A 25,820-nucleotide genomic window follows, 5' to 3' on the forward strand; every position below is an offset into this window, starting at 1 on the left:
ACAACAACAACGTCCATTACTAGTGGTTTACAACAACAACGTCCATTACTAGTGGTTTACAGCAACAACGTCCATTACTAGTGGTTTACAGCAACAACGTCCATTACTAGTGGTTTACAGCAACAACGTCCATTACCAGTGATTTACAACAACAACGTCCATTACCAGTGATTTACAACAACAACGTCCATTACTAGTGGTTTACAACAACAACGTCCATTACCAGTGGTTTACAACAACAACGTCCATTACCAGTGGTTTACAACAACAACGTCCATTACTAGTGGTTTACAACAACAATGTCCATTACTAGTGGTTTACAACAACAACGTCCATTACCAGTGGTTTACAGCAACAACGTCCATTACCAGTGATTTACAACAACAACGTCCATTACTAGTGGTTTACAACAACAACGTCCATTACCAGTGGTTTACAGCAACAACGTCCATTACTAGTGGTTTACAACAACAACGTCCATTACCAGTGATTTACAACAACAACGTCCATTACCAGTGATTTACAACAACAACGTCCATTACTAGTGGTTTACAACAACAACGTCCATTACCAGTGGTTTACAGCAACAACGTCCATTACCAGTGGTTTACAACAACAATGTCCATTAACAGTGGTTTACAACAACAACGTCCATTACCAGTGGTTTACAACAACAACGTCCATTACCAGTGGTTTACAACAACAACGTCCAATGTCGTTGTCAGGTAAACATTAAACAAACTCTGTACCTCGTCCCTGGTCAGCCTCCTGTACCAGCAGTGATGTCATGGTGTCCCAGTCCCTCAGCTCAGCGCCTGCTACACCCCATAGACTGTCCACCAGGTAGGCCCCGTGCTCATGGAACTGACACAGACAGGGGGAGGGTGGGAGATTCAGAGACATCGAAAGGGAGAAAAGAGGGAGAGGAATGAAAGGGACAGTATGTTGTGGTGTTGCAGTATATACCAGGGTTGGGATCAATTTGAATTTAGATCAGTAAATTCCGGAACTAAACTGACATTTTCAATGACCTAATAAACTGAAAAGGAAAAGCTATTTCAAACGTTTTTATTAATTAAGCCAGGAAAAAGTGTTTGACCCAGAAACTGTATTGAATGAGAGAAAGCGAAAGAGACCAGAGAGAGAGAGGTACCAGAGAGAGAGAGAGAGACCAGAGAGAGAGAGAGACCAGAGAGAGAGAGAGACCAGAGAGAGAGAGACCAGAGAGAGAGAGACCAGAGAGAGACCAGAGAGAGAGAGAGACCAGAGAGAGACCAGAGAGAGAGAGAGACCAGAGAGAGACCAGAGAGAGAGAGACCAGAGACAGAGAGACCAGAGAGAGACCAGAGAGAGACCAGAGAGAGACCAGAGAGAGAGAAAGATGAGACCAGAGAGAGAAAGAGAGAGCGAGAAGATACAGGAGAGAGCGAGAGAGAGCAAGAGGAGAGTGAGAGAGACAGGAGAGAGAGAGACAGGAGAGAGAGAGACAGGAGAGAGAGAGACAGGAGAGAGAGAGAGACAAGAGAGAGAAGGCCTACAGCAGCACCTAGATGTTCTGCTGATTCTAAACATCAGCGCCACAGGTATCTTCCACAAAGCTGTGAACGAGCTGAGAAACAAGGCAAAAAGAGCCTTCTATGCCATCAAAGGGAACATAAAATTTGACAGACCAATAGGATCTAGCAAAAATGATTAAGAACCCATTGCCTTGCATTGTTATGAGGTCTGGAGTCCACTCATCAACCAAGAATTCACAAAATGGGACAAACACCAAATTGAGAGACTGCATGCAGAATTCTGCAAAAATATCTTCTGTGTACAATGTAAAACATCAAATGCATCCAGAGCAGAATTAGGCCGATCCCCGCGAATTATTAAAATCCAGAAAAGAGACTCCCAAACATTACATAACAAAGCTATCACCTACAGAGATGAACCTGGAGAAGAGTCCCCTAAGCAAGCTGGTCCTGGGGATCTGCTCACAAAAAGACCCCAGAGCCCCAGGACAGCAACACAATTAGACCCAACCAAACCATGAGAAAGCAAAAAGACAATTACTTGACACATTGGAAAGAATTAACAAAAAAACTGAGCAAATTAGAATGCTATTTGCCCGTAACAGTGACTGACCCAAACTTAAGAAAAGCCCTGACTATGAACAGACTCAGTGAGCATAGCCTTGCTATTGAGAAAAGTCGCTGTAGGCCAACCTGGCTCTCAAGACAAGACAGGTGATGTGGACACTACCCACAATATGAGGTGGAAACTGAGCTGCACTTCCTAACCTCCTGCAAATGTATGACCATATTAGAGACATTTCCCTCAGAATTCACACATCCACAAAGAATTTGAAAACAAACCCAGTTTTGTTCCAGTATCTGGGTGAAATACCACAGTGTGCAATCACAGCAAAATGTGTGACCTGTTGCCACAAGAAAAGGGCAACCAGTGAAGAACAAACACCACTGCAAATACAACCCATATTTGTTTATTTATTTCCCTTGTACTTTAACTATCTCCACATAATATGACCTTTGACATTTCTTTATTCTTTTGTAATTTTTGTGAGTGTAATGCTTACTTCTGTCACGCCCTGGTCTTAGTATTTTGTGTTTTCTTTATTATTTTGGTCAGGCCAGGGTGTGACATGGGTTTATTATGTGGTGTGTTTTGTCTTGATGTTTTCGTACGTATTGGGATTGTGGTATAGAGGGGGTTGTCTAGAAAAGTCTATGGTTGCCTGAAGTGGTTCTCAATCAGAGGCAGGTGTTTATCGTTGTCTCTGATTGGGAACCATATTTAGGCAGCCATATTCTTTGAGTGTTTCGTGGGTGATTGTTCCTGTCTCTGTGTTTGTTTGCAACAGATAAGGCTGTTTAGGTTTTCATGTCACGTTTATTGTTTTGTTAGTTTGTTCATGTGTAGTTTCTTTATTAAAAAACCATGAATCAAAATAACCACGCTGCATTTTGGTCCGATCCTTGCTACACCACCTCTTCAGAGGAGGAAGAAAACCGTAACACTTCTCAATTTTATTGTTTATTTAACTTTTGTTAATTATCTTGTTCACATGCTTTGGCAATGTTAACAGCATGCCAATAAAGCCCTTACATTTAATTGAGAGAGAGTGCAGCACATTTCTTCAATTCAATTTGCTTTACTGGCGTGACGTAACAATGTACACTACGGTTCAAAAGTTTGAAGTCACTTAGAAATTTCCTTGTTTTCCATGAAAACAACCATGAAATTAGTTGCAAAATGAATAGGAAATATAGTCAAGATGTTGACAAGGTTATAAATAATGATTTTTAATTGAAATAATAATAGTGTTGACTGTGCTGGCCACTCCATTACAGACAGAATACCAGCTGACTGCTTCTTCCCTAAATAGTTATTGGATAGTTTGGAGCTGGTCATTGTCCTGCTTTAGGAGGAATTGGCTCCAATTAAGTGCTGTCCACAGGGTGTTGCCAAATGGAGTGATAGCCTTCCTTCTTCAAGATCCCTTTTACTCTGTACAAATTGCCCACTTTACCACCACCAAAGCACCCCCAGACCATCACACAATGTTTGACAGATGGTGTCAAGCACTCCTCCTGCATCTTTTCATTTTTATGTCTCACGAATGTTCTTCTTTGTGATCCGAACACCTCAAACACTTTTTTCCAATCTTCCTCTGTCCAGTGTCTCTGTTCTTTTGCCCATCTTAATCTTTTATTTTTATTGGCCAGTCTGAGATATGGCTTTTTCTTTGCAACTCTGCCTAGAAGGCCAGAATTCCGGAGTCGCCTCTTCAATCTTGACGTTGAGACTGGTGTTTTGCGGGTACTATTTAATGAAGCTGCCAGTTGAGGACTTGTGAGGCGTCTGTTTCTCAAACTAGACACTAATGTACTTGTTCAGTTGTGCACCGGGGCCTCCCACTCTTCTTTCTATTCTGGTTAGAGACAGTTTGCGCTGTTCTGTGAAGGGAGTAGTACACAGCGTTGTACGAGATCGTCTGTTTCTTGGCAATGTCTCGCATGGAATAGCCTTCATTTCTCAGAACAAGAATAGACTGATGAGTTTCAGAAGAAAGTTCTTTGTTTCTGGCCATTTTGAGGCTGTAATCAAACCCACAAATGCTGATGCTCCAGATACTCAACTAGTCTAAAGAATGCCAGTTTTACTGATTCTTTAATCAGCACAACAGTTTTCAGCTGTGCTAACATGATTGCAAAAGGGTTTTCTAATGATCAGTTAGCCTTTTAAAATGATAATCTTGGAACACAAGAGTGATGGTTGCTGATAATGGGCCTCTGTACGCCTATGTAGATATTCCATTAAAAAATCTGCCGTTTCCAGCTACAATAGTCATTCACAACATTAACAATGTCTACACTGTATTTCTGATCAATTTGATGTTATTTTAATGGACAAAGAAATCTGCTTTTCTTTCAAAAACAAGGACATTTCTAAGTGACCCCAAACTTTTGAACAGTGGTGTACATATTGCCAAAGCTTATTTTGGAGATTTACAATATTACCATAATTAAAATAATAATAATCAATATTGTCAATGGGACAACAGTAACATCAATAATTAAGGGTCAAAATAATCATACATTGAACAATAAAAATAAGCATAGGGGTGTGCAGCTTGGTTGGTCTGTCAGACTCTGTCCCTCATCTTATGGCAAGCAGCAATGTAGTGCGCTTTACCTCACTCTGGATGTAAAAGGAGACCAGTAGGTTGAAGAAGGCGGCCCGGCGACTGCCCATGTCTGCCTCCTGTGGCTCGCTGCTCATCGCACTACACAGTCTGACACACAAGATAGATTGATATTTTTAAGTGATAGTGGTAGGGATGGCTAGAGGATAAAGGGATATCATGTGGGACAGAGAGGATAGAGAGCTTTAGAGATGGTTTAAGGATGGAGAGATGACTGACTTGTGGTAGAGGAAGGCACCAGCAGCAGATGCCAGGCCTCTGCGGGAGGCAAACACCAAAGGATAGACATGGCTACACTCCTCCTCGGACAAGCCTTCCTCTGTCCTTCTGCACACACACACACACACATTATTTACAGAGTAAATGCCACACACTCCTGCATACGCATCAATCTACTACCTGTGTGAACCAAAAAATAAACATACAAGAAATTCACATAGCCACAACAGTTACACGCATTCACACACACTATAGAATTTCATAACGGCAAGCACTTGCTGGCAGACGTTCACACACACACACTCAGACACACTCACTGTTGGAGGAGCAGCAGCAGCTGGACAGCTTCCACCGCCACGTCTGGGTCCTTGTCTAGCACCATGCAGAGCATCCTCTCCTAAACAGAATCACACAACACACACACACAAAGACAACAGAAAGGATGGAGCTGTCCAATTTCACTAAGCCAAGGAATAAACAGCCACTATCTCATGCAACACATGGGGCTTGACTATTAGCCATCTGTTCTAGACACAAACAAAACCTGCAAACTGCAATACGTACAGAGTTAAAATACCACAAATTAGGGTTGTCACGATACCAGTATCGTGATAATCTGAATTATTGTGACAAGGAAACAAAACATGAAGCAGATTTATTTTCTTGAAGAAAACAGTCCTAATGTTAGAAACAAACAGCATTATGTTGTCACCTAGAGTCACATTAGTTTAATTGGCAAGCTATAGCACCCACAATATACAGTGGGGCAAAAAAGTATTTAGTCAGCCACCAATTGTGCAAGTTCTCCCACTTAAAAAGATGAGAGAGGCCTGTAATATTCATCATAGGTACACTTCAACTATGACAGACAAAATGAGAATAAAAAAAATCCAGAAAATCACATTGTAGGGTTTTTAATTAATTTATTTGCAAATTGTGAATGTTGAACGGTTTAAAGGTCTTACACACATCGGCTGCGGAGAGCGTGATCACACAGTCATCCGGTACAGCTGGTGCTCTTATGCATGTTTCAGTGTTACTTGCCTCGAAGCGAACATTGAAGTAGTTTAGCTCGTCCGGTGGGCTTGTGTCTTCCCTTTCTAGTCTGTAATGGTTTGCAAGCCCTGCCACATCCGACGAGTGTCAGAGCCGGTGTAGTACGATTCGATATTAGTCCTGCATTGACTATTTGCCTGTTTGATGGTTTGTTGGAGGGCATAGCGGAATTTCTTATAAGCTTCTGGGTTAGAGTCCCACTCCTTGAAAGCAGCAGCTCTAACCTTTAGCTCAGTACGGATGTTGCCTGTAATCCATGGCTACTGTTTGGGATATGTACGTACGTACAGTCACTGTGGGAGGGGACGTCATTGATGCACTTATTGATGAAGCAAATGACTGATGTGGTGTACTCCTCAATGTCATCGGAGGAACAACAGAACATATTCCAGTCTGTGCTTGCAAAACAGTCTTGTAGCTTAGCATCTGCTTCATCTGAACACTTTTTTAATTGATTTGAGTCACTGGTGCTTCCTGCTTTAATTTTTATTTGTAAGCAGGAATCAGGAGAATAGAATTAAGGTCAGATTTGCAAAATGGAGGGCGAGCGTTGTATTTTTTTAAATTGAAATGTATTTTTCACCTTTATTTATTTAACCAGGTAGGCCAGTTGAGAACAAGTTCTCATTTACAATAGCGACCTGGCCAAGATAAAGCAAATCAGTGCGACACAAACACCAGTGTTATACATAGGATTAACAAACGTACAGTCAATAACACAATAGAAAAATCTATTACAGTGTGTGCAAATGTAGTAAGATTAGGGAGGTAAGGCACACGTGCTGCGGGTGTGTGCTGCTATGGTGACCAGTGAGCTGAGATAAGGCGGGGCTTTACCTAGCAAATAGATGCTAGGTGACCTGGAGCTAGTGGGTATGACGACGAATAGGAAGCGAGGGCCAGGAAACGAGAGCACACAGGTCACACTGATGGGTAGTTTATGGGGCTTAGTTTATGGGGCTTTGGTGACAAAACGGATGGCACTGTGATAGACTGCATCCAATTTGCTGAGAATAGTGTTGGAGGCTATTTTGTAAATGACATTGCCGAAGTCAAGGATCGGTAGGATAGTCAGTTTTACGAGAATATGTTTGGCAGCATGAGTGAAGGATGCTTTGTTGCAAAATATGAAGCCAACTCTTGATTTCATTTTGGATTGGAGATGCTTAATATGAGTCTGGAAGGAGAGTCAGAACCGTCCAGAGTAGTGATGCTGGACGGGCAGGCAGGTGTGGGCAGTGATCGGTTGAAGAGCATGCATTTAGTTTTACTTGCATTTAAGAGCAGTTGGAGGCCACGGAAGGAGTGTTGTATGGCATTGAAGCTCGCCTGGAGGTTTGTTAACACAGTGTCCAAAGAAGGGCCAGAAGTATACACAATGGTGTCGTATGCGTAGAGGTGGATCAGAGAAACACCAGCAGCAAGAGCGACATCATTGATGTGTACAGAGAAAAGAGTCGGTTCTTCAGCGACATCGTAACAGAATAGCCTGTTGAGACCACATCGGGCGATCACGTCAGCAGTCCAGTCGTGATGGATCAGCAGGGCTCCGTGTCGACAATAAAGGGTCCAGGCCAGTTGGCAAAGGAGGTATTGTAGCCCTAGAATTAGCTGGTATATGAGCCTAGCTCGAGGCTAGCTCAAGGCTAGCTGGTGCTTGCTTCGGAACAGAGGCGTTAGCTAACAGTAGCCACTCGTTTGCAGCTATCTAGCTGCAATGATCCGGTGTAATGATCCAGAGCGGCACGAATCTGGTGATGTGGTAGAGAGAAGCAGTCCGATATGCTCTGGCTTGATTTTGCGCTGTGCAGACTGGCAGGTATTGTCCGAGCTAAGGCTGGCTGGTGACCGAGAAAAAGGTGAAGCCCGCTAGCCGTGGCTAACAAAGACTAGTAGCTAGTTAACTGGAACTTCCATCAGGAGCTAGCCAGCTATCAGGAATAAAAATAGCAGACCCGTACCACATTGGGTGAGGCGGGTTGCAGGAAAGTATATTTTGTTTGTAGATAGAATGTGAGATTAAGATATATACGAAAAAGACCGGCTATTTACACGGGACAAGACACGGTTTAAGACAAAGAGAAACGCTACGCCATCTTGGATTCTAATGTATGCGTCTCTATGTGTGGAATAAAGGTGGTCAAAAGTTTTTTCCCTCTGGTTGCATATTTAACATGCTGATAGAAATTGGGTAAGACAGATTTAAGGTTCCCTGCATGAAAGTCCTCAGTCACTAGGAGCGCCGCCTCTTGGTGAGTGTTTTCCTGTTTGCTTATGGTGGAATACAGCTAATTCAGTGCGGTCTTAAGTGCCAGCATCAGTCTGTGGTGGTATGTAGAAAGCTACGAAAAACACAGATGAAAACTCTCTAGGTCGATAGTGTGGTCTACAGCTTATCATGAGATACTCTACCTCAGGCGAGCAAAACCTTGAGACTTCCTTAGATATCGTGCATCAGCTATTATTTACAAAAATACAGTCCGCCGCCCTTGTTTTACCAGACGCCGCTGTTCTGTCCTGCCGATACAGCGTAGAACCAGCTGTATGTTGATGATGTCGCCGTTCAGCCACAACTCCGTGAAGCATAAGTTATTAGTTTTGAATGTCCCGTTGGTAGTTTAATTTTCCACGTAGGTCATAGATTTAATTTTCCAAAGATTGCACGTTTGCTAGCAGAATGGAAGGAAGTGGGGGTTTAGATCGCCTACGGATTCTCAGAAGGCAGCCCGCCCTCTGGCCCCTTTTTCTCCGCCTTCTCTTCACGCAAATGACGGGGATCTGGGTCTGTTCCCGGAGAAGCAGTATATCATTCACGTCGGGCTCATTAAAGGAAAAAAAGGATTTTGCCAATCTGTAGTGAGTAGTCCAGTTCTGATGCCCAGAAGTTATTTTCGGTCATAAGAGACTGTAGCAGAAACATTATGTACAAAAAAGTAACAAAAATAAGTTACAAGTTACAAACAACGCAAAGAAAAAAAAAAGAAAAACACAATTGGTTAGGAATACGTAAAACGTCAACCTTGTTCTCCGGCGCCATCTTTTACTGTTTTTTTGCCATGGGATATCTGGTATCGTAGCATCACGATACTGGAATCATGAAAACCCTACCACAAATGGTTACCACAAACTGGGACAGAGAGGGTGAAAATACCATTGAAAATGGCTATTGTTTAGTGGTATAGTTGATATGGTGACGTAACCTGCATCCTGTATTGTGAGTGTCCAAAATGCGAGGGCACACACACACGCTTAGTGATGGTGGAGAGCTTTTTAACATGCGAGTTGTGCTACATCCTAATTGGTGCCCAGCTAAGGACGGACACATGACACTGAAGGACAGAAAAAGCTGTGGGAGACTGACAAAAACAAAGGGAGAGAGAGAGAGAAAGAACGAGAGAAACAAAGAACGAGAGAGAAATAGAGAAAGAAACAGAGATAGAGAAAGCGAGAGCAAGATGGAGAGACCAGATAAAGAGATGCAGAAGGAGACCTACCTTAAACCTGCTGGTGAAAAGCTCTAGGCGTCCAATTAAGTCCTTCTCCTTGTAGAGGCCCTGCAGGGCCCGCACACACTGCAGACGCACGGAGCCTTGCTGTGGGGGAAGAGCAGTCTCACACCACATGCAACACATTCTTGCACTGTTTACTTTCAATCTGGATAAATAGACACCATATCATTGTCATCTTTCAAAGCAAAGTTAAGATTTCAACTAGATAGAATGTTTGTGGCACCCCTTGTGTGCCTGTGTTGCGTGTAGTGTACCGCGGTATTATCGCATACCAAAACTTCATGGTACCAACATTTTAGAATGCCGTAGTACCGTTTCATATGATACTACCAACTTTTTTGGTCCTCCCAATCTATAGAACCCGCTGGCGCCCGTTATAAAATCAATTGTTTATACATTCAGCTTAAATTATTTTATGCAACGAGCAACTAGTCTCTTGTATGCACCTGTCTAATAATGTCCACTTTACTTTCATGCACATCTCACGTGCGGCAGCTGTTATCACCTGCTTCCCCTTCCAGCCATCACTGACCTGCTTCCCCTTCCAGCCATCACTGACCTGCTTCCCCTTCCAGCCATCACTCACCTGCTTCCCCTTCCAGCCATCACTCACCTGCTTCCCCTTCCAGCCATCACTCACCTGCTTCCCCTTCCAGCCATCACTCACCTGCTTCCCCTTCCAGCCATCACTCACCTGCTTCCCCTTCCAGCCATCACTCACCTGCTTCCCCTTCCAGCCATCACTCACCTGCTTCCCCTTCCAGCCATCACTCACCTGCTTCCCCTTCCAGCCATCACTCACCTGCTTCCCCTTCCAGCCATCACTCACCTGCTTCCCCTTCCAGCTATCACTCACCTGCTTCCCCTTCCAGCTATCACTGACCTGCTTCCCCTTCCAGCTATCACTGACCTGCTTTTCTCTGTCCACTCTTCTTGTGCATCTATTCTTCCATCAGTTTTTAAAATATAATTTTAGCCGTGATGGCGATGGGGGATGTAGACCCTGGTCAGTCTTCTGTTGTAACATTTGATACATTGGAGCAGCAAGCAGAGCTAGCAAAGTTGATTCATTGTATATAATTTATTCCCTGGCATAACAAATAGCACAGGCCAGTCTGATAGGCGTTGCAAGTTCACTGTCACGCAGCAGTGCCAGAAAGAGCTTGGCACAGGAAGAAAGGAGAAGGGCCTGCTACTCATGAGATGTTGTAGAAAGGTAAGAGTCGTACAGGGCCAAAACTCTAGTCGTACAGGGCCAAAACTCTAGTCGTACAGGGCCAAAACTCTAGTCATACAGGGACTAACTAGTCATATAGGAACTAACTACGGTCATATAGGGGCTAACTATATTCATATAAGGACTAACTATATTCATATAGAACACACTAGTCAGATAAGGGCTACCGACTGGCGCAGTGGTCTAAGGCACTGTACCTCGGTGCTTGAGGCATCACTACAGACACCCTGGTTCGATTCCAGGCTGTATCACAACCGGCTGTGATTGGGAGTCCCATAGGGCGGCGCACAATTGACCCAGCGTCGTCTGGGTTTGGCCGGTCTAGGCCGTCATTGTAAATATGAGTTTGTTCCTAACTGACTTGCCTAGTTAAATAAAGGTTAAACAAATTAATAAAAATAAGGCTAACTATTTCAAAAATATATCTCTTTCTGGTGCTACTTACATTCTATTTGCAGTGTCTATGTTTGTTGGGAGAAAGTGGTGTGTTTTATGAGAGAGAGACAGGAGTGTGTGAGGGAGGTAGTGTGTTTTATGAGAGAGTAGAGGTTTCATGCAATGTTTTCCCCTTACTGACACAATGACATGCAGATCATTATGTATATTCCTTCCTCCCATTCCTCCAGCCAAATCACAGCTAGGCCTTTGCAAATATCAGGGAATTAGCGATTCTATGCAGTATTCTATTATAAAGTGAACAGTTTGAAGTCAAATTCAATGTGTTGTATTGAGTAAAGTGTGAATATCAGTGGCAGGTTTTTTGTGTGGCACAGGGTGAACAGGACGTGTTTTTTTTTGTTGTACTCCTCGGTATCGTGATACTTGGCCTGTTATTGTATCATTAGTAAAATGTGACAACACTAGTTGGGCGTCTGTCTGCCTGCCCACCTTGTCGTGCAAGGTCCAGCCCAGGTACTTGAGATATCCGTCGTTGAGGAAGTCTCCGGGGTTTTCTCGGAGCCACACGCCCATCTCCTCGATACATACGGCCCTGATCTCAGCTACGCGGTCCCGGTAGCGGTGCACAAACACACCCCGAAACGTAGCATTCATCATGGAGGACAGCTCCTCCTGGTGCTCCCGCAGCTTAACACACACACACACACACACACACACACACACACACACACACACACACACACACAGAAGAGAGACTGAACAGAACGTGTAGGGATGTGCTGAAGATGAGCCGTATCAGGGTGTGTGTGCGCGCGCGTTACCTCGCTGATGGTGGCCTGTAGTTCCTCCAGCCTCTCTGAGGCTCTGTGTTCGGCACTCTTGCTCCTCTCTGCGTCGTACCGTCTCTGGGTGGTCTTAATCTGGGCAAACACCATCACTGCTACCTCCACAATACCAGTCATCAGCTTCATCGCTAGGGGGAGGGGGACAGTTACATATAGGAATGGACACACAAGGCCAGACATATGCCCCAAAATATGGTCATGCACAGATTGACATGCACACAGACAGACATAAACAGACAGACAGAGCACACCTCGCTGGTAAATACATTGAACCAATGAGTGTGTGCTGGGACTCAACAAAAACACAACTGTGGTCAATATGCGGTGGCTGTCCCGTGTCTCACCGATGAGGGTGCTGGTGTGTCTGAAGGCCCTGACCTGGGAGTCAGACAGGCCGGTGAGCAGTGCCAGCAGGGCGGAGAAGAGGTACTCGTCGTACAGAAAGCTGTTCTGGCAGGAGCGCACCAGCACCTGCACAAACTCACACACACTAGCCCGGAACTTACGCCACTGTGGGCCAGGGGAGCACAGGGGGTAGTTCACAGAGTCCTGTGTTGGGGAGAACAGGAGATATGAGAGATAAAAATATCTCCTTAGTTTTGGGCTCAATGTTGTGTAAATTAGCAGTGGGAAATATAATTGAACAACATTGTTCCAATGAAATAATTATGATATCATCATTCATATAAAGCTTTTCTCAAACCCAGGGCACTTTACATGAGCCGCGAAGAGATGTGTAAAACACAATAAAAAAAACTCCAAAGTTCAACTCTGACTTGGTCCCAAAAGGCATCCCCGCTCTCTCACCTCATTGAACTCTTTGGTCAGTGTGCTGATGATCTCAGCGTTCTGCATACCATCAAACATCTCTCTGCTCACCACACCTAAGGAGAAGGGTTGTGTTCATCAGACAAGAAACGGAGGAAAACGACTACCTGGACTTATCTGTTAAGAAAAGCCCATTTTAATTTTGTGTTGCAAAACATTTTCACATTTTCCATTGCATCCTAATGAACACGACCCTGTTGAGGAGGATCAAAGCTGACATCACCTGGCCCTAGCATACAAGCAGTTCATTTTCTCTAAACATGAAATGCTAACACAAACTAATATTTGTTAATGAACAAAAAACTGGATGTGAAACCCAGTGCTAAATACATGATGTGTTTTAAACCTCCATCCCCCATAACTTTCTTCATCAGTCTTTCATCCATCCATAGACCAGTGTAAGTATACACTGGAATGACAGGCCGCTTGACGCTGGTCCTTGCATTGTTAGCCGGCCCAAAAATCAATAGACGGAGTGCTAATCAATGGCTGTTTTGGGGATCAGGTTAAAAGAAATTCCAGTGACCCCTGACCCCAATCACCCCCTGCCCTCTCTGTCTCTCAGACACCCCTGACCTTTGCAGCCACAGCACTGAACGACGAAGTTGATGAGCTCTAGTAGGCCCGCCTCCCGATCCTGCTTGTAGCTGTCTAGCCACTCGTCCACTACCGCCTGGAGATTGACAGGGAGGCCACAGCCAATGAGGGGAGAGCAGCATACAAAGTCAAAACTGTCATCATTATGTGGCGATTAGTTACTCCTTACCAGTTAACGCCCTCCTCCCTTCTTTCTAGTTATCATTCACTAAACAGAAATGGGTATATACACTGTCATCCCTTTCCCCTATAACATCTAACCATATTTTCTGTCTGTCATCTTCTCCCGCCCAGTCTCTCCAACTCTCTAGGACAGCAGAGTATGAGCAGAGTAGGGCTGTACCTGACAAATGTTTTTTAAAAATGTTTTTAGTCAACCGAAAGTAGTCTGTTCTTTTAAATGTGTATTTTTCCACAGACACACCCTATGTGTTTTAATAAAATCAACTTTATGCATTGAGCTTAAGGTTCAATGAAATAAGACAAATGCCTCAAGAGGGCGCAAGAGATCTTGATAACCAGAAGAAAAAAACCTTAACCTGACCCAACTATTCTCTTCTCTCTCCTGCTGGCTTTCGCAGATTCTGACATTACTCTCCTGAAGTTGCCGGTAATAGGCTACACGAGGAGTCGGCAACCTTTTTCATGTTGAATGACAATTTATCTTACCAGTTCTACCGATCTGTGTGCAAGTTATGTTTTTCATATGCACATTTTCGTGACAGTTTCATTTAACTTATAATAGTGTCTTCATGTCTCAAAATCATTGTCATGTGGTTAATAAAAATTATATCCAAATCTAAAATGATACAAACCTAAAAAGTAACTTCTATTGCCATGGTCAACTATGTAAAAATAGGCTTGACACACTGCTCGCAAAAACATTGTTATTTTAATGGACACATTTAATTTTAATGGACACAGGTTAATGGACACATTTTTTTGCCTTCCTTTAAAAAACAAGGACATTTCTAAGCGACTCCAAACTTTTGAACGGTAGTATGTATATACAGTGCCTTGCGAAAGTATTCGGCCCCCTTGAACTTTGCGACCTTTTGCCACATTTCAGGCTTCAAACATAAAGATATAAAACTGTATTTTTTTTGTGAAGAATCAACAACAAGTGGGACACAATAGTGAAGTGGAACGACATTTATTGGATATTTCAAACTTTTTTAACAAATCAAAAACTGAAAAATTGGGCGTGCAAAATTATTCAGCCACTTTACTTTCAGTGCAGCAAACTCTCTCCAGAAGTTCAGTGAGGATTCTGAATGATCCAATGTTGACCTAAATTACTAATGATGATAAATACAATCCACCTGTGTGTAATCAAGTCTACGTATAAATGCACCTGCACTGTGATAGTCTCAGAGGTCCGTTAAAAGCGCAGAGAGCATCATGAAGAACAAGGAACACACCAGGCAGGTCCGAGATACTGTTGTGAAGAGGTTTAAAGCCAGATTTGGATACAAAAAGATTTCCCAAGCTTTAAACATCCCAAGGAGCACTGTGCAAGCGATAATATTGAAATGGAAGGAGTATCAGACCACTGCAAATCTACCAAGACCTGGCCGTCCCTCTAAACTTTCAGCTCATACAAGGAGAAGACTGATCAGAGATGCAGCCAAGAGGCCCATGATCACTCTGGATGAACTGCAGAGATCTACAGCTGAGGTGGGAGACTCTGTCCATAGGACAACAATCAGTCGTATATTGCACAAATCTGGCCTTTATGGAAGTGGCAAGAAGAAAGCCATTTCTTAAAGATATCCATAAAAAGTGTTGTTTAAAGTTTGCCACAAGCCACCTGGGAGACACACCAAACATGTGGAAGAAGGTGCTCTGGTCAGATGAAACCAAAATTGAACTTTTTGGCAACAATGCAAAACGTTATGTTTGGCGTAAAAGCAACACAGCTGAACACACCATCCCCACTGTCAAACATGGTGGTGGCAGCATCATGGTTTGGGCCTGCTTTTCTTCAGCAGGGACAGGGAAGATGGTTAAAATTGATGGGAAGATGGATGGAGCCAAATACAGGACCATTTTGGAAGAAAACCTGATGGAGTCTGCAAAAGACCTGAGACTGGGACGGAGATTTGTCTTCCAACAAGACAATGATCCAAAACATAAAGCAACATCTACAATGGAATGGTTCAATAATAAACATATCCAGGTGTTAGAATGGCCAAGTCAAAGTCCAGACCTGAATCCAATCGAGAATCTGTGGAAAGAACTGAAAACTGCTGTTCACAAATGCTCTCCATCCAACCTCACTGAGCTCGAGCTGTTTTGCAAGGAGGAATGGGAAAAAATGTCAGTCTCTCGATGTGCAAAACTGATAGAGACATACCCCAAGCGACTTACAGCTGTAATTGCAGCAAAAGGTGGCGCTACAAAGTATTAACTTAAGGGGGCTGAATAATTTTGCACGCCCAATTTTTCAGTTTTTGATTTGTTAAAAAAGTTTGAAATATCCAATAAATGTCATTCCACTTCATGATTGTGTCCCACTTGTTGTTGATTCTTCACAAAAAAATACAGTTTTATATCTTTATGTTTGAAGCCTGTGTGGCAAAAGGTCGCAAAGTTCAAGGGGGCCGAATACTTTCGCAAGGCACTGTATATACATACTACCGTTCAAAAGTTTGGAGTCGCTTAGAAATGTCCTTGTTTTTTAAAGGAAGGCAAAAAAAATTGTCCATTAAATGTGTCCATTAAGTGTCCATTGATTCGATCTTGCAACCTTTCGGTTACTAGTCCAACGCTCTAACCACTAGGCTAACTGCCACCCCATATATATATATACACGTTACTGTTCGACTAAAACGGTCTAACGACCAAACAATCGACTAGTCGACTTATTGGGGTCAGCCCTAGAGCAGAGCTACTATTCTACAGTACTAGGCTGCAATTTGTACTCATTGAGTTGAGTAAACTTATCCATCTATGTGAGTGCTGAAGGCTGAAAAAAAATCTGTATTGTGCTCCTATATAATAGGGAACTGTTTTCAACACACTTTTACTCCCTAACCCTCGAGAGACTGGGGAACTGGAGTTTCAGAGCCCAACAGTGGGTGGGACAACCATGAGCTGTCAATCATTGACTATGTGACCCAATGGCAGCTCTCCTACCTCTCTACATCAAAGGGCTCAGAGGATCAGATCTGTCAGCTACTGACAGTGCATGATAATCATCCCCATTGTGGGCTGTAAAGGCTTCATTTCCCCGTCATCCCTCCCACTACCTATTCTCTTTGTTTCTCCCCCCACACCAATACCTCACTCCCTCTCTCACCACCATAGCACTCTTTCCAGACCTCACAGCCTCATACATATCCCCAGCGCTCATGCCCTGGTTCCCCCTCCTCTCTCTCTCTCGCCTGGGGGAGCCGAGCTGCCTAGTCCTCCCCAGGGAAGGCTGCGGTGGCTGAGGGGAACGGGCTTGTTGGGTGGAGGTGGTGCTGGGATTTGGGCTGGCCTGGGATGCAGCTTTACGCCTAGGTCTCTTGGGTGGCTGGGGATAAAACAAAGGGTTCAAAAGGCTATTGTGAGTGAATTAATGTAATTCTATAAATAGTGTAGTTAGTGTTGGTGCTCCCCCCAAAACAGTTTATGTAGCTCTATAACATCTAAACAAACAGATGTTACAGTGAGGGGTTAGCTATGTCTTTGTTGAGAAGAAATTATGGCACCTGCTTAACTTTCATAGTGGTGGCTATGTCTGAATCTGTGCGTGTCAGTGTAGGCTGCTGAGGGGAGGACGGCTCATTAAAATGGCTGGAAAGGAGTGAATGGAATGGAACCCATGTGTTTGATGTATTTTATAAAGGAATGGGCATTTGACCTTTTTTGACTGGAAGCTATAAAAAGCTTCCAGTCAAAAAAAAGGAAGCTATGAAAAGCTACTTTTAAGGGTGTCCCGAGTGGGGCAGCGGTCTAAGGCACTGCTTGAAGCATCACTACAGACCCGTGTTCGATCCAGGGATGTGTCGCAGCCGGCCGCGACCGGGAGACCCATGAGGTGGTGCACAATTGGCCCAGCATTGTTCGTGTTAGGGGAGGGTTTGGCCGGCCGGGATGTCCTTGTCACATCGCACTCTAGCGACTCCTGTGGTGAGCCGAGCGCATGGACGCCGACACGGTAGGCAGTGGTACGGTGTTTCCTTCAACACATTGGTGCGGATGGCTTCCGGGTTAAGCGAGCAGTGTGTCAAGAAAGTGCAGCTTGGCAGGGTCGTGTTTCTGAGGATGCATGGCTCTCTACCTTCGCCTATCCCGAGTCCATACGGTAATTGCAGCAATGGGACAAGACCGTAACTACCAATTAGGGAGAAAAAGGGCAAAAAATTATATAACTGGAAAAAATATTTGCACATTTATCTAAATTTCTCTGGCTAGCTAACGGAGAATTCGATCCAGTTAGCAAGATACTTAGCAATGCTAATAATACTTGTTCCACCACACTTTCTCCCTCACCTCAAACTTTACAAATGCCAGTTTTTCAGTTACAGTTCATGAAGTACACTTCATCACCTTCTCACCCCCCCGTCTCCGTGGTCAGGCTTCTCACCTACCTCTTCATTATCGTTCAAGGGACGAAATGCTCCAAACGCGCATCACTCGTTCGCTTACAGCCAGAAGTGATCCCCCCTTATTTTCAACAGACAGACGTTTTGATTGAGTTTATTATGCCTGTTCCCTGGAATTTTCTAAATGGATTAACAATTCTGAATTGAACACTGCATGGGGTTGAATTATGGCCAAGACAATCTGTTTGGTGAGTAGGCCTAGGCTTAATGATTCTAATGAAAATACACTCTTTGTCTTTACCAAACTAATGTTTTTGCATATTTCCAGTGTAGAAAATGTCTATGTTTAGGGGTAATAGCCCAGGCCAGGGATCATCAACTAGATTCAGCCACTGGACGATTTTTTTTGTAGTTGGTCGGGGGGGTAACATAACAACGGAAAATGTGTAGACTACAAATTGACGTAAGGAGCCCAAACATATATGTGACTAAAACAATCATTTCAAACTTTGCTTACATTTCTATACAAACACGTCTCTCTATTATGTGTGAGAACACTTGGAAACAGATTTCATAAATTAAAATCACTTGGAGCTGATATCCTAGTGTATTTATAGTCAATATGACGACATGGATATTCAGCTAGCGGGATATACGCTGCACAGGAAAGATAGAACACCACACTCAGACGAGAGTGGTCTGTTCATATTTGTAAACAACAGCTGGTGCACGAAATCTAAGGAAGTCTCTAGATTTTGCTCGCCTGAAGTAGGAGTATATTGTGATAAATTGCAGGTCACACTACCTGCACAGAGAGTTTTCAGCTATACTTTTTGTGGCTGTTTATTTACCAACACAGACAGATGCTGGCACTAAGACCGCACTCAGTCAGCTGCATAAGGCAATAAGCAAACAGGAAACCACTCACCCAGAGGCGGCGCTCCTTGTGGCCGGAGACTTTAATGCAGGGAAGCTTAAATCAGTTCCACCAAATTTCGATCAACATGTTAAATGTGCAACCAGAGGGAAAAAAAATCTAGATCACCTGTACTCCACACAGAGACGCGTAGAAAGCTCTCTCGCCCTCCATTTGGTAAATCCAACCACAACTCTATCCTCCTGATTAGTGATGAGCTTTGAGGGCACTATGGTGTTGAACGCTGAGCTGTAGTCAAAGAATAGCATTCTCACAGAAATGTTCCTTTTTGTCCAGGTGGGAAAGGGCAGTGTGGAGTACAATAAAGATTGCATCATCGGTGGGATTATGGTGTTGATGTGAGCCATTACCAACCTTTCAAAGCACTTCATGGCTACGGGCGTGAGTGCTTCGGGTCTGTAGTCATTTAGGCAGGTTGCCTTTGTGTTCTTGGGCACAGGGACTATGGTGGTCTGTTTGAAACATGTTGGTATTACAGACTCAATCAAGGACATGCCCGTTGGTCAGCACATGCCCGTAGCACACGTCCTGGTAATCCGTCTGGCCCCGCAGCCTTGTGAATGTTGACCTGTTTAAAGGTCTTACTCACGTCGGCTACGGAGAGCATAATCACACAGTGGTCTGGAACAGCTGATGTTCTCATGCATGCCTCAGTGTTGCTCTCCTCGAAGCGAGCATAGAAGTGATTTAGCTCATCTGGTAGGCTTGTGTCACTGGGCAGCTTGCAGCTTTGCTTCCCTTTGTAGTCTGTAATAATTTGCAAGCCCTGCCACATAAGACGAGCGTCGGAGCCGGTGTAGTATGATTCAATCTTTGCCTGTTTGATGGTTCGTCGCAGGGCATAGCAGGATTTCTTGTAAGCTTCCGGGTTAGAGTCCCGCACTTGAAAGCGGCAGCTCTACCCTTTAGCTCAGTGCGAATGTTGCCTGTAATCCATGGATTCTGGTTGGGGTATGTACAAGAGGTTGACCGATTAATTAAGGCTGATTTCAAGTTTTCATAACAATCGGAAATCTGTATTTTTGGACACTGATCGTGGCTGATTACATTGCACTCCACGAGGAGCATGCGCGGCAGGCTGACTACCTGTTATGCAAGTGCAGCAAGAAGCCAAGGTAAATTGCAAGCTAGCATTAAACTTAACTTATAAAAAACAATCAAACTACACATGGTTGATGATATTACTAGTTTATTTGGCTTGTCCTGCGTTGCATATAATCGATGTGGTGCCTGTTAATTTCTCATCGAATAACAGCCTACTTCGCCAAACGGGTGATGCAGAGCGCCAAATTCAAATAAATTACTATAAAAATCTAACTTTCATGAAATCACACATGTAAGATACCGAATTAAAGCTATACGTGTTGTGAATTCAGCCAACATGTCAGATTTCAAAAAGGCTTTTCGGCGAAAGCAAACGATGCTATTATCTGAGGGTAGCACCTCCGTAAACAAAGTGAGAAAAGATATTTCAACCCTGCAGGCGCGACACAAAACGCAGAAATAAAAATAGAAATCATGCCTTACCTTTGGCAAGCTTCTTTTGTTGGCACTCCAAAATGTCCCATAAGCATCACAAATGGTCCTTTTGTTTGATTAATTCTGTCCATATATATCCAAAATGTCAATTTATTTGGCGCATTTGATCCAGAAAAACACCGGTTCCAACTTGCGCAACGTGACTACAAAATATCTCAAAAGTTACTTGTAAACTTTGCCAAAACATTTCAAACTACTTTGGTAATACAACTTTAGGTATTTTTTTACGTAAATAATCGATAAAATTGAAGACGGGAGGATCTGTGTTCAATACAGGAGGAAAACAAACTGACGCTACCTTTCCTGGCACGCGCCTCTATCTAACAGTACACTTGAAGTGACTCTCGTTTTGAACAGGGCTACTTCTTCATTACACAAAGGAAAAACCTCAACCAATTTTTAAAGAGTGGTGACATCCAGTGGAAGCAGTAGGAACTGCAAGAAGGTCCCTTAGAAATCGGGATTCCCAATGAAAACCCATTTAAAAAGAGAGTGACCTCAAATAAATTAAATCTGAATGGTTTTTCCTCTGGGTTTCGCCTGCTACATAAGTTTTGTTATACTCACAGACATGATTCAAACCGTTTTAGAAATGTCAGTGTTTTCTATCCAAATATACTAATAATATGCATATCTTATCTTCTGGGGATGAGTAGCAGGCAATTGAATTTGGGCATGCATTTCATCCGGACGTGAAAATACTGTCCCCTGTCACCAAGAAGTTAACAAGCGCATTCGCGAAAAAAGCAGTGTCGTTGCACTAATGTGTACCTAACCATAAACATCAATGTCTTTCTTTAAAATCAATACACAAGTATATATTTTTAAACCTGCATATTTAGTTAATATTGCCTGCTAACATTCATTTTTTTTAACTAGGGAAATTGTGTCACTTCTCTTGCGTTCCGTGCAAGCAGTCAAGGTATATGCAGCAGTTTGGGCCGCCTGGCTCGTTGCGAACAGCATCGTTACCCATCGCTCCACAAAAGCCTCGGCCTTTGCAGTGCAAGGGGAACAACTACTTCAAGGTCTCAGAGCGAGTGACGTCACCGATTGAAACGCTATTAGCGCGCACCACGCTAACTAGCTCGCCATTTCACATCGGTTACACCAGCCTAATCTCGGGAGTTGATAGGCTTGAAGTCATAAACAGCTTGAAGTACAGCGAAGAGCTGCTGGCAAATGCACGAAAGTGCTGTTTGAATGAATGCTTACGAGCCTGCTGCTGCCTACCACCGCTCAGTCAGACTGCTCTATCAAATGTTAAATCATAGATTTAATTATAACATAATAACTAGAGGTCGACCGATTAATCGGAATGGCCGATTAATTAGGGCCGATTTCAAGTTTTCATAACAATCGGAAATTTGTATTTTTGGGCGCCGATTTGCCGTTTTTTTTTTCACCTTTATTTAATCTTTAATTAACTAGGCAAGTCAGTTAAGAACACATTCTTATTTTCAATGACGTCCTAGGAACAGTGGGTTAACTGCCTTGTTCAGGGGAAGAACGACAGATTTTCACCTTGTCAGCTCGGGGGATCCAATCTTGCAACCTTAACTACACAATAACGACCTGCCTCTCTCTCGTTGCACTCCACAAGGAGTTACGCCAGGAGTTACGTGAATGCAGTAAACCAAGGTAAGTTGCTAGCTAGCATGAAACTTATCTTATAAAAAACAATCATAATCACTAGTTAACTACACATGGTTGATGATATTACTAGATATTATCTAGCGTGTCCTGCGCTGCATATAATCTGACTGAGCATACAAGTATCTGACTGAGCGGTGGTAGGCAGAAGCAGGCGCGTAAACATTCATTCAAACAGCACTTTTGTGTGTTTTGCCAGCAGCTCTTCGTTGTGTGTCAAGCATTGCGCTGTTTATGACTTCAAGCCTATCAACTCCCGAGATGAGGCTTGCGCAACCGAAGTGAAATGGCTAGCTAGTTCGCGCGCGCTAATTGTCGTTGTGTTGCTGGTTCGAGCCCAGGGAGGAGCGAGGAGAGGAACGGAAGCTATACTGTTACACTGGCAATACTAAAGTGCCTATAAGAACATCCAATAGTCAAAGGTATATGAAATACAAATTGTATAGAGATAAATAGCCCTATAATTCCTATAATAACTACAACCTAAAACTTCTTACCTGGGAATATTGAAGACTCATGTTAAAAGGAACCACCAGCTTTCATATGTTCTCATGTTCTGAGCAAGGAACTTAAACGTTAGCTTTCTTACGTGGCACATATTGCACTTTTACTTTCTTCTCCAACACTTTGTTTTTGCATTATTTAAACCATATTGAACATGTTTCATTATTTATTATTATAAATTGATGTATTATATTAAGTTAAAATAAAAGTGTTCATTCAGTATTGCTGTAAATGGCATTATTACAAATAAATAAATAAAATCGGCCGATTAATCAGTATCGGCTTTTTTTGGTCCTCTGATAATCGGTATTGGTGTTGAAAAATCATAATCGGTCGACCGCTAATACCCAATGTTGACTTTGTGGCTGTGTAGCTAGTGTCATCCGGAAACAACCCTAAACAAAAATAACGCAATTATTCCAAAACTTTGTTGGAGCACATTTTCCCCACTTCAGTTAACCAGTCCATTTTGAATGTGATAAAACTGAAGTAATTTGGCAAGGAATGTAGCTTGTGTTCCCCATCAGTTAGATACATTTTTATGGTAATTTATTTATGTAGGTGCACTCAGCACTCACGTGTAAAGGGAGCGGTGGAAACACAATTGAGTGAGTTAGACATGAAGGGGAAAGGACCTTTAGGGAGCAGAATTGTGATGCTTGGCTTGGTTTCTTTTTTGTTGTGTTCCGCAAATGCACATGTACAAATAGAACACTAGTCAAAGCACATTAACTTTGTCTTGAAGACAACATTTCGACCAAATAGCTTTACAGTATTTGAACAAAATGTGATCTCTGGTTAAAGATCGATTTTTGAAGTCAGTTCCAGAACTTGATTATCCACACCCATCCCTAATTTGATACCATTCCACTCATTCCCATACAGCCATTACCACAAGCCTGTAAATCCCAATTAAGATGCCACCAACCTCCTGTGGTGGGGTGTGGCGTGTGTATGTGTGTGTGCGTGAGAAAAAAACATTACAGACCCGAGGTCCTAGTAGTGCAGTGGTCTGTTTTCTCCGCTTCATGGCCTTCAGCTGGACTTCAAAGTCACTGCCAGAGTCTGAGATGTCCTCGATCTCCTCAAGACTGCATATAAAAGTAGTAATGAACAAAGCCAACACAAGTCATAAACAATCACACTATCTAGCTAATGCAATAAGTCTGCATAATTATATAGCTAGCTGGTTCTTTTTATATTTGTGATACCTATGACTGTCATGTTTAGCTAGCTAGCTAGCTAGCTAGCTTGCCTAACTTACCTGTCATGGCTTGATTCATCAGAGTGTTGCACTTCCATATTTCTGGTCAGGCAGTAATGTTAATGGTATTGTAGAGTTCACTTCACAAAGGTAGATGACGGTTGGATTCAGGAACTTTGGCTAAACTGGCTGGCGATTAGAAGAAACAACAGTTTTAGGATATGATCAAGCATATTGAGTTCGGGATATTACAATTCTGCCTTGGCAAAAGCAAAACCGACAAGAACTAACATGCTAGCTAGCTAGCTACTGTTACAGGTAACTTAGGTGTTTAACGTTAGCCTTAAAAGTTAGTCAACAATGCGAAATTCAAACTAGCAAGATAACATTTTTAACTACATGTGTTAAATAATACAAAATGGTCTCTAGCTACCTACCTGGATAATAGTGTAGTGTTAATCTGAAGTAATGACTTGGTAGCTAGCTAACTATTGTGGATAGAACAGGTTTCCCTCAGATCCGATGACAGACGATCACTGGAAAAAAAAATACACACTACGCGCCGGCGCGAAAATCACACAACTCTCAGTGGAGTTCAGCGATTGGCTGACAAATTGTGATGTGGTTCATATGATTGGTTGTTAGCACATATTTCCGCACGGTAACGAAAAATTGTGAACGGATTGGCCCTAAAGACAACCGACCTAGGATCAGGCTTTACACCCTTAACAATTGTATTTATAGGAAGATACAGAAGGAATACTGACCACATGTCAGCGCTAATGATATATAAAAGGGACGTTCCGTTAAAAAAGTACAACCTCGCTGTACTGCAGCGCCAGCTGTGCCATCATAGTCCCTGGGTTCGCGCCCAGGCTCTGTCGTAACCGGCCGCGACCGGGAGGTCCGTGGGGCGACGCACAATTGGCCTAGCGTCGCCCTGGTTAGGGAGGGCTTGGTCGGTAGGGGTGTCCTTGTCTCATCGCGCACCAGCGACTCCTGTGGCGGGCTGGGCGCAGTGTACGCTAACCAAGGTGGCCGGGTGCACGGTGTTTCCTCCGGCGCATTGGTGCGGCTGGCTTCCGGGTTGGATGTGCGCTGTGTTAAGAAGCAGTGCGGCTTGGTTGGGTTGTGTATCGGAGGACGCATGACTTTCAACCTTCGTCTCTCCGGAGCCCGTACGGGAGTTGTAGCGATGAGACAAGATAGTAGCTACTACAACAATTGGATACAACGAAATTGGGGAGAAAAAGGGGTAAAAAAATAAAAAAAAGTACAACCTAACACTTTTAAGTCGATTTGGAATTATATAGGTATTGATTGTATTACCATAGGACCCCATTAATTCTCAACATAGGCTATGTCTATAACACAAATACAACTCTCTCACATACAACTACAAAAGAAAGAATATACTGGTTGGGTTGTGCTATTTTCAACATACTTTTAGAGTCTGCATATCTTTTAATAGGGTAAAGAAATGATTGTAATTCTGATAGAACAATATTTTGATGCTGTATATTACAGTCTCATATATTATGTCTCGTGTAGCTCAGTTGGTAGAGCATGGTGCTTGCAACAACAGGGTTGTGAGTTTGATTCCAATGGGGGACCAGTACAACAATGTATGCACTCACTACTGTACGTTGCTCTCAATAAGAGTGTCTGCTAAATTACTTAAAATTATTACTGCTCTAAATTACCCACTGCCTACATCCATATAGCCTATTTACCCTCACCAATACTGATCAATAACAGAATAAGGCAAAGAATGCCTGGGGGTGGTTGAAAAGTAACATCTGTTCCATAGGCAGTGCTGGCATGAAAACACACACAAGTGTACCCCTTTTGCAGGTCTTTACCAGACCTAAAATATGTTTTCCTCCATTCAATCAAGTGTAATAAAAAAGGCCCAGGCCAGGTCAACACTGTGGTAGACTGGATTGTAGGCCTATGATCACTGGCTCATACCAGGTCACGTGTTAGCTACTTTGATTATAACATTTAATGTACAACACTATGAATGCCGAATGTTCATGTTGAAGAT

The 25,820-nt window shown here is 43.1% G+C and overlaps 1 protein-coding gene across 1 annotated transcript in view; it reads right to left on the reverse strand.

Annotated features, from left to right (window-relative positions):
- Positions 1–24,878, reverse strand: part of stag3 (STAG3 cohesin complex component) — a 39,115-nt gene extending 14,237 nt beyond the window's left edge. Inside the window, exons 1-13 of the mRNA XM_090198650.1 lie at positions 24,211–24,878; positions 23,834–23,962; positions 23,558–23,660; positions 16,703–16,921; positions 13,381–13,477; positions 12,784–12,860; positions 11,953–12,525; positions 11,621–11,818; positions 9,481–9,579; positions 5,248–5,327; positions 4,931–5,038; positions 4,702–4,801; positions 750–864 (exon numbers count right to left, since the gene is read on the reverse strand). Of these exons, the coding sequence (XP_090054776.1) occupies positions 750–864; positions 4,702–4,801; positions 4,931–5,038; positions 5,248–5,327; positions 9,481–9,579; positions 11,621–11,818; positions 11,953–12,525; positions 12,784–12,860; positions 13,381–13,477; positions 16,703–16,921; positions 23,558–23,660; positions 23,834–23,871 (1,807 nt within the window). The 5' untranslated portion in view covers positions 23,872–23,962; positions 24,211–24,878. The remainder of the gene's footprint in view (positions 1–749; positions 865–4,701; positions 4,802–4,930; positions 5,039–5,247; positions 5,328–9,480; positions 9,580–11,620; positions 11,819–11,952; positions 12,526–12,783; positions 12,861–13,380; positions 13,478–16,702; positions 16,922–23,557; positions 23,661–23,833; positions 23,963–24,210) is intronic.
- Positions 24,879–25,820: the final 942 nt, after the last annotated feature.

The sequence above is a fragment of the Oncorhynchus mykiss genome, chromosome 14 (genome assembly GCF_057628025.1).
Source record: "Oncorhynchus mykiss isolate SJ-2025 chromosome 14, ASM5762802v1, whole genome shotgun sequence".
NCBI classification, from domain to species: Eukaryota; Metazoa; Chordata; class Actinopteri; order Salmoniformes; family Salmonidae; genus Oncorhynchus; species Oncorhynchus mykiss.